Source organism: Glossina fuscipes, unplaced genomic scaffold (genome assembly GCF_014805625.2).
Source record: "Glossina fuscipes isolate IAEA_lab_2018 unplaced genomic scaffold, Yale_Gfus_2 0, whole genome shotgun sequence".
In the NCBI taxonomy this organism is placed as follows: domain Eukaryota; kingdom Metazoa; phylum Arthropoda; class Insecta; order Diptera; family Glossinidae; genus Glossina; species Glossina fuscipes.
Genome location: NW_023998414.1, coordinates 3,726,186 through 3,736,285, shown reverse-complemented (window position 1 = coordinate 3,736,285; position 10,100 = coordinate 3,726,186). Strand labels below are relative to the sequence as shown.

At 32.7% G+C, this 10,100-nt stretch overlaps 1 protein-coding gene across 1 annotated transcript; it reads right to left on the bottom strand.

Moving 5' to 3' along the window:
• Nucleotides 1-3,262: 3,262 nt before the first annotated feature.
• LOC119644737 (protein giant) lies at nt 3,263-4,717 on the bottom strand. Its single transcript, XM_038044456.1, has 3 exons — nt 4,663-4,717; nt 4,315-4,557; nt 3,263-4,272 (listed from the first exon to the last, which is right to left on the bottom strand). Exons 1-3 carry the CDS (start codon nt 4,715-4,717, stop codon nt 3,263-3,265), a joined length of 1,308 nt encoding a protein of 435 aa, XP_037900384.1.
• Between the last annotated feature and the right edge of the window lie 5,383 nt (nt 4,718-10,100).

Here is a 10,100-nt window from a genome sequence, read left to right as displayed (position 1 = left end):
TATATATATATATATATATATATATATATATATAGAGGTATTATCCAAGTTACACTCTCGTAATTTTTCCAATATAGGTGTAAATGTAAATCAATCAGATCGATGACGACCTGATGGTCATTATAAAAATTTAAGCAAATCCTATATAAAGTTGGGAGCTTGCTGTAAAGACATTGCTTGAAACCATATATAGGCAAATTTGTTTATAGACGAGGCGAACACATCAGATTCACACATCAAAATACCAAAAATTGAAAATTTCGTTACTTATGTGCTTAAGCAAACGCACACACAACCGCACACAAATACATTACTATAGCGTTAAACATCTACGCACAGTTTTATCCAATACATTTCCTTTTTGCACCCAGCTGTGCATAATGCGCAGCCTTAGTAACAACACAGTGCACAAGCTTCAGGAGATGTGCTCGTTTCAGTTCTTGCACTCTCTCTCTCTCTGTCTTTCTCTTATTCCCTTTTTAATAACGTTTGCATGTCATCATCTAGAGCATAATAATTTTGATGCGCGAATGTTACTAACGAACTGTCTTGCCTTACATATATAGAATGTTATTGAAAACTTTGTTGTTGTTTAACACTTCGCATTGTTTTATCACTTCTATCAATAGATGTCGCTGTTCAAAATACATTCAAGCACCTAATGCATATAATATCTCCGATAGCATAAACGAATATATGAATATAGAAAGATAATAATGATAAGCACGTTTTAATATAAATTTCGAAATTTCAAGAGTAGAAGACGTACAAAAAAAGAGAGGGACGAGTGATAATTCAAAGTCTCACATCGATCAGAAATAGGTATATTTTATAGTATCCTTGGTGAATAATACAAGTGCGGCAAAAAAGCCAAAAGGTATAACTTAATGCTTAATTCGCAGTACGGCAGGCCATACTTTAATTCGAATTGCCGTTTGGCCCTATACTATAGGGAATCGTGTACCTATGAGATGACCGCCTATACTCAATTACTCTATTGCCATTTGTTTCAGACCACCATCGTGTACCATACTAAAGAAAGAAAAAATCCTTGATCCAATATTATTGAAAATTCACTATACCGCTGTTGTATAAGCATAAAAAAAATTTGTTCAGCGGAAACTGAATTTATTGAAAATATCAAAATAACGCAATTGTTAATCTAATTAGCTACAAGAAGTCTAACCAGAACGGGAAAATCGTTCTCATATAAAATAATTCTATATAAAAAGGACTCGGTATAGTATTATAGGCTCACCATTAAATACTCTCACACCACTTTCCTTTTCACCGTTGTTTACAGCTGTTCAGGGAGTAGCGGAAAAAAAGTTGACAGATCCGAACCATTTTCAATAGCGTTCGTCGTTGGACCAAGACGGAATTTCATTAATATATCTCAAATAGTATGTCCTGTATGTTGAACACAAGGCAGAAAAGGCATGCTTAGTTCGTTGCAGGAAGCGATTCTCGATCGATTAGTATAATGAAAGGTGGGCCTATCTCAGGTTCATCTGAGTAATTGAATACATCCTTACAAATTTAATGTATGCTTGTATCATAGGTGATAAGTGATGTAAGTTATAAAAATTAAATTTAAGAAAACCCTCGGACAGGTAAGCTTCAGACCCTATATAGAATATTTATGCTGGATTAATATTAAATTTTGAATTAATATAAGCATGTCCGGCTATCTGATCGTCTGTTTATATAATATCTGTGATAAGCATTATTTTGATCGCAAAAATAACGATATCGTTTCAAATATGCCGAAAGCATTGAAGCATTGTTTGTATGCTGGTTGGCATTGCCAAAGGGCTGAATTGATCAAAAGACACTCCCATAACTTAAAGTGCTTTCCAGTTCATTCGTAAACTACAGCAGACAAATTTATAAAAAATTTCCTGTATATTCATGTTGCCGCTTCGACGATAGTATCTAGATAAAAATGAAAGAAATCGGCCACGCCCACTTAATATTGTTAGATATTCGAAATTCATTTTTATACCCATCAACGAAGGATGAACAGTATATTCATGCCCGGAAGGAAACTTCAGAGATCCCACAATGTATATGTATTCTTGATCAGCATTAAATTTGGAGTAGATTCAAGCATGTCCGTATGTCTATCCGGCAGTTTGTCCGTCTGCCTAATGTTTACTGTAAACGCTTCCCTGGCCGCAAAAATTACGTTATCGATTTTAAATTTGGCAGAAACATTGGAAGTTCTTGCCCACATGTTGGTACTGAAAGTGGGTCAAAGCGATCGTAGGACTCGCCCACAGAACCACATAAACTGCGAACATCTTGTTTTTTTCAAAAGCAAAAAAAAAAATGTGCTTTTGATTATTACTCATAAACGATTGCTTGATAAATGTACAAAAATTTAAAAGCACAATCTATGGCCGCTGCTGCGGCACCTTCATAGAAATGGGAAAAATTGACCGCGCCTACTCAATATTATAGTGTATTAAAATTTAATTTTTTATTTTTTTTTTACTACCTTTTTAAAGCGCAAGAACAAGCTTCGAACACCCCATAAAAGTATAATAAATTCTTGATCAGTATCAAATATGGAATGCACCTAAACATGTCGGTCTGTCTGTCTCTCCACGAATATGGATAGATCGCCTACGGATTTGAATAAGAATTTAAAAATTGATTTAAACTTTCCGAAGGACATGCCTATAACGTCCACCTGTCATTGAGGTAAATAATTTTTACTTTGAAAATAGGAAAAAATCAGGTGTATCCACTTTATATTATAGAATATGAAAATTTCGTTTTTTTTTTTTTTTTTTTTTTGTTAATTTCTTTAACTTTTTAGGATAACGATAATGGGTATAAAACGATTCGGTCACGACTTACAACACTGCCCTTAAAATTGCTAATTAAAACAAACCGTGCAACAAAAACACATATATATGAAGTATCATGTTGAAACGAAACCATTACCTATTTTCTAATGCCTTGCATTAAATAACTTGCAAAGAAAAAATATGCCGTTCGTGGTTAATTAATGAATGAATTATGAGATAATGAATTTCATTGATATTCTAATAAAAAATGTTGTTGTTTTTATTAATAATCATATTGAATATTTATATATTAACTCATTTTACATATATATATATATATATATATAAAATTATATTAAAATTTTGTATATAATGTATACGAGCGATTATATTACGGATATGTTGAGCAAAAAAAATATAAGCGTTCAACGCTAAATAAGCAGATAAATTACTTAATAAATATTATTTTAAACATCAAGGGGCATATTTTGCGGTAATAGGGCTAATTGTGCTTTCAACGCCTGGATTTGTGCTCTTAATTGTATATTTTCACGTTCCAAATAGTTAGCAAATATCGCGATTTCATCTTCTTTTCTGCGACGACGATCGCGGGACTTTTTTGCGGCAGCATTGTTCTTGCGACGTCGCTCATAATATGCGGCATCTTTCACTTGCGTTGTCGAATTAACGAGATTGGGATTTTTTGAAGATGAGATATCGCCATTATTGGTCGCATCATTAGTTTTCGTTCGACCAGAATTCGAATCGGAATCACTTATGTCTTCCATATTAATTGAGCGCTCTTCATTTTCGCTCGTATTACTGAACGTGTCCTCAGTCAAGCTAAAGCTACGTGAATTTGTTCGACGCATTTTTGGATTGCTTATTGTATCGCTACCGCCGTTACTACGTCGTATGTGTTCTAACACCCGCTTACGATATTCGGTATAAGATTCGACACGTGGATTATCTAATAAAACATCAGTAGCGGCGAAATTTGCAGCTACAACTAAAGGATCTCGTGGATAAGCTTTAAAAGGTCGAGTATTTTTATTATCCAGATTTGTTAGAGATCCGGTATAGCTACCGTTATAGGGGCTAGAAGATGAATGGTTTTGCTGAATTGTTGACTCTTCCCCATTTAAACCATCACTTGCTACAGTGGCCTTAGCAAATGTCTGCAATAAACCGGTATTAACAGCGAATTTTGGAGCGGTGGCAACGTTTGTTGCCGTTAAAACGGGAGGAGGTGTAAGCGCTACGGATTCTGATTTAATGGAGCTTTCATAGCTCAATTTTGGATATATTGAAATTGCACCGTCATTCGGCGTATTTGTGTGACTTACTGGTGTTATTGGTTTGTATAAAAGTTTCTGTGCAGCATTAGGCGAATCGCTTGGTGGTGTATCCATTCGTGATGTTGGATGCGAACTGTTTTGATAGGGCGAAGGAGTTTTATGTGTTGTTGTTGCTGCTGCTGTTGCTGCTGCTGTTGTTGTCGTTTCTACCGTCAAATCACAACGTCGCGAAAGGTCTAACACTTCACCGCCATTATTCGAAGAGATTGTTGATTGATGCAATAGATTGGCCGTCGCATTGGTATTTAATAATTTTTGATGTATTTGCTGTTGATAGGCATAAGCCGAGTATATGTCTAAAGCAGCGAATGGCGATGAGGGTGATTGTAAATTTTGATGTAAATGTAAACCATTTGGTGGTTGCTGATGTACATTGGTAGACGTTTGCAATAGGCCGGAGTGTTCTAAATCGTAAAAATAAAAAATAAAAAAATTCTAGTAAATTAGTTTTGTATCCTATAAGTTGGTAAAAATGTTAATATATTTTTGTTTTTAGATTTTGAACTAACCATTTCGAAAATCCAGTAAGAATTGACCGGATATTAGTTTATCTTGTAACATCATAGTTTTTGGGTAAATCTCTCTCACAATTTTCAACACAGAGAAGTTATCAAAAGTGCTAACGAAGGGAACGTTCAATCTGTACTGAAGCCGAAGTGGTATGATTAGCCCTTTATATACAGTAACTTGTTGCACTCATACAACGGCACATGAAAACACAATGAATTCATCCCTTTGAGAGAATTTGCATAAACCATTTTTATTCTCTTTTTTCTTTTACTCTTTTTTTCTATTACCTATCTACTCTATCACTAAGATGTCTTATTACTTTCCCTTTCCCTTTCCCTTTTTGTCCTTCATGTAAATGTAAACGTTAACATTTGTTTTTTGATAGGCAGAGCAACGGAGAGACACAGGTAGATGATAGTTAGATGCTGGCTTCATAACATTGAAACAATATTGAGCCTAAAGGATAATTATGTCGCAAGTGTTGAGAGATTGTCATACTGGGTAAGCAATATAATAATAGATATATAAGGGTGTTTCACTGATATTGTACTGTTCCGCTTTATTAACTCAACTGCAGAGAGGGTTAACATTAGCTCTCATTATATGACCTTTTACTCTATTAAGTTGCATGCTTACTTCGGATTGAGAAAGTTCGAGTTACACCCCTTTTTTATTGTCAATATTTATTGTTCAATTTTGTCCATATGATTGCCTATTTATTATGTCCTTTACTCCTTTACTTCTAATAATTCATAATATTTTACTTTCACTTTCGTCATTTGTTTATGATTTTATAACTTATTCGAGGAAAAATAAAAAAAAATTATTCGGTTCGCGAAATCTATTTTTTTTTTTCCCTTTTTTTTTTTTTTTTTTTAGTCAATTTCTGAGAAATACATTTTAAAGAAAAGAATTTTTTTCGGGAATTCTTCCTTACCGTTGTCTCGTTTAAAGAGTTAACGAAAGAGTTAAAAATGATTGTTATTCATTTTTTCGATTTACTGAGACCTTTTTCTACATTTTTTTTCGGATTTAAGTATTGGATAATTTGTAAAGAGATGTTTTTGCTTTTGGTATATAAATATTTTCCATGAAAATAAATCATGAATTATCGAAAAGATAATAAATGTAATAGTTTGTGATGGAAAATTTACATTAATTCTTCGAGAGATCTAGGAGAAAAATACAATTGCTTTTCTTTTACAGAGGGCGTAGTAGTTGACCGATTAACATAAACATAAAACAATATTACGTAGAAGATGTAACAAGAACGGAGCATTAGAAATGTTAGATTGGATCGCAACGTAAGGCCAATTCGCCAATTTGTCTCCATGTCTCAGATGTACAAATAAAAATTTTAACGATTTCTTCTAAAAGTTGACAATTGTCAAGTTGTCAAACATTTACTTAAACATATTTATCCATCTAAAAGTATTTGTTTCTTTAAGTTTTCCGAAACACTACAAATAACGCACACACGATTTACGTTTTTGGATCTTTGAATAGGTCAAGTCCGGTATCACAAAAAAACAAAAAAAAAAAAAGAAGGTAAATACAGAAAACGGTTTTTAAAAAAAATTTAGAAAATAAGCCCGCTTCATATTTATATAAAATTTAAAAAAAATAAATAAAAAAAATACTCTTCATAATTATGTAAACTGTAAATAGAAAAAAGCTACACATAATTTTTTTTTATAAACTTTAAAAAGAAAAACAAAAAAAAGCCCATATCATATTTACATACATTTAGAAAACAAGCCGCCCACTTCATATATATATATAAATTTAAAAAAAAAAAAAATTTATTTCTATATAAACCTTAAAAGGGGGGAAAAAAACCCAACTTCATATGCATATAAATTTTAAATCGAAAAACAACACATCATATTTTTATATAAAGCCGAAAAAAAAGCTCACTTCATATATATATATATATATATATATATACATATATAGAATAAGAATTTGAAGATTCGAATGCGAAAAGCATTCGAGATTCGAGTATGCGAGATTCGGCCCTCGCCGAATATAATTTTCTAACTTGTTTTTTGTTAAATTATATATATATATATACATATATATATATATCATTATATCATTATTTAGAAAAAATTAATCGTGGTATCTATCATATTCATTTTGAAATTAAACCATTTTTAGGCAGATAATATATCTTCATTTAGGGGCGTGTGCAAAACAGTTTTAAACATTCTGTCTTGTTTGCCTTATGATAGTTAAAGACAAAAATCTCAAAAAATCGAACAAAATACTATTTAATTATTCGTAACTTTGTGTATGAGTATGGCCGATTGGTTCCATTTTTGAACCTAACGAGTAAATTGTCTCGTAAAGCAAATGTGCAATGTTTCAACCTTGTAGCTTTAATAATTTCCGTATAATGAGTTGCGTTCAGTTTACGCCATACTGCGCGCTTCTGCTGCGCATAATTTGGCCCATTTTTAATATCAATCGGCGCGTACAGAAACCTCCAACTATTTCTACAAAATTTGAAGTTAATATTTTCATTTATTTAGACGGACCGACATGGCTAAATCAACTCAGAATTTCACGCTGATCAAGAATATATATATATATATATACAATATATATATACTTTATAGGGTTTCTGCAGCTTCCTTTTGCGTGTTACATATATAACGAAAAAAAAAAAAAACCAAATGAAAATTAAATCGTAATTTGATCATCGACTCTCCCAAATTTCGCTCGTCCAACTCGTTTTCGGAAATTCGGAAACGCATAGCCGATATGTATGCTTTCCACATGCTTACACGATAGCGTACTTGATATAGGAGCAACTTTCATCAATAATTTTGTTCCGTTGGGCGAAGGGAGAGTGCAATTAGTACAGTAGGATGCTGAATATAAAAGTGCGAGCACCTTCATTTAAAAGTGATAGTATTTTTGAGCTAAATGCAAATTCTATAAGTTATAAAGTATTAAACGCCTAGAAAATAGACCAGTGGAGCTTCTGTGTTCAAAAAAAAAAAGAAGAAAAAAAAGGAAAAATGACAAAATATCTATATATGGGAAATATTTATTTTTACTGCTGTTCCACCTTGATGAGTGATGAATAGTGAAAACCAAATAATTGCGATTAGACTAGATTGGGCGGACAAAGTGAATTGCTTCAAAGATCCAAAAGATTTTTCCCGAGACGGAATCTGTAAATTGACTGAAAGATGTGGGCGAAAGTTGTCGGTACAGATGCGGTTGTAAAATGTTGTAGAATCGATACACTTACGGCTTACACTTATTGCATTGCGAATATATAGTGGAAATTTAAAAATTTACGCTGGCATGATGCATCCCTTTGTTTGTCTTTCTATTGTTGTGTGCTTTCAAGATAATACACTGTTTCGAGGAATTAACTTTAAATTAGTGCGATTTAGTTTGACACGTTTCCCATTTCCCAAAGCGATCGCTATTGTTTAACTTTAGATTATTACCTTAAGTAACGGATTCTAAGGTTTTTGTATTTTGTTAAAGGCTTGCCGAGAATTCTCTTTCATTTTCGAAAAACCTAACCTTGTAATATGCTTTCTTTCTGTACATATTCTTCTTTGTATGTGTATGCATGCATGTATGTATGTTTCTTTGACAATTTTATGCAAATAAATTTTTAGTTATACGTTTTCTACGTTTTTTTTTTTTTTTCTCATCATTTTTTTCTCAGCTTTCCGACGTTTCCCACTGTTATTGACTTTTCATTGCCGTTAGTTATAAGGCGTCACCATTACCGTTGTTTTTCTTCATTTTTTTTTTTTTTTTTCATTATTTATTTTGTTTGGTTAGGTTTGGTTTAGAGTTTTTAAACTCTTTTTACTTCTTCCTAAGCCTTTGTTTCGCTTTCGATTCATTCGGTTTCTATTTATTTATACTTGTCGGCCCTTTTTACCCATAATGGAACATTTCAAGTAGCATAGCGAAAATGTTGTTTAAACGGAAGTTGCTTTTCTTTATAGGTATATAGGCAGGAAATAAAATTTGTTTTAAACCCACATTAGAAAGTGATAAACACGACGAGCATTTAATCTAAAGATAATGAAGAAGTGTTGAGAGATTTTTTTTTTTTTTTTTGGGTTTTATCATGCAATCCAATACTACGCAAAGACTTCAATGAGGAGACGCAATACTTAAAGCTTTTTTTAGAAGATTCTCTTAAAATAAGTCTTTCGATTTGCTTAGTAGTGTTAACAAGCTCGTAACTACGTTTGGCTTTTTATATGTAATTTTAAAATTTTTCAATTTTTTTTTTTTCAAATTTATAGACAATGTGTTGTGCTTTTATGCTTACTTTTCAAACTTGGCAACTTTAACGCGAACTAATTTGCAGAACATGCACTCGATAAATTTGTTGTTGTTTTTTTTTTTTTTGTACTCGTGAATCTTTCCTGAATCTTGGCTAGTTCTCTTAGGGGAAATGCATTAGAATGCATTCGTCGCGGCTTATGCCTTCACTATGTGTGTAGAATACAAGATGAACTCTGAGTTACTTAGTTGCTCTCCTCCATTAGCGCAGAGGCAAGTTTTGCCTTCCTCCTCGACACTCTTGCCTAATTCTCCATTAAGTAGTTTCATCAGTAAACCTATAATGGATTCAAAATGGATGATACGGTTTTTCATAACTTTTTTGCTTAAATACTTCGATTGGATCTTAGCAAGTCTGCTTCTTACTGCAATTTAATTGAATCGATATTTTCATGAAAATTTGGTTGGAAAGCGTCCCGCCCTGTTTACGTTCAAAGTTGAGAGTGTCTTTTCTTCTTCATCAACAATCCTGCCTAATTAAAAATCTCTTTGTAAGTTCACCTGTCATCCTCGTTGGCTGCTCTGTGCTATAAAATAAAGAAAGCAACAAAAAAAGAAATAATAATAAATTTGTGCATAACTTTATAAAGAAATTTCCTAAGAGACCGCTCATAACTGCGTATGCAGTGACGGAGAGCCCTTAAAGTGCAAATTAAAGTTTACGCTGACATTAAGGAAATGCATTATTTAATTAAAATTTTAAAAGTGAGAACAAAAATTTATGTTAATTACATTTATTTCTCTTTCACGTCTTTATTCCCGAAAATATAGGAGATGTGTGTTGGAGCTGTTTCGCCAACTTTTTCACTCCGATTGGCCGGTCAATCAAATCACAGCCTTAATCAGTTCTTTCGGAATGGCATTGTGGGTATTTCGGCGATATCGGATATAATCTACATGTTGTGCCGAATTAATACTAACAAGATGTAGATGAAAATGTTCAATAGTAAAGAATTTTGAATTCTGTTGTTTGAATATAACTGTTTTTATGGGGGAGCGGTCTTCCCGGTTTTCTAATCTCTACCTATAATCCGTACCTTTCGTATTAATTTGCCAAGACTTGAGTCCGGTATAAGACTCTTTCCTTGACGTTAATTCGGATTTGCAG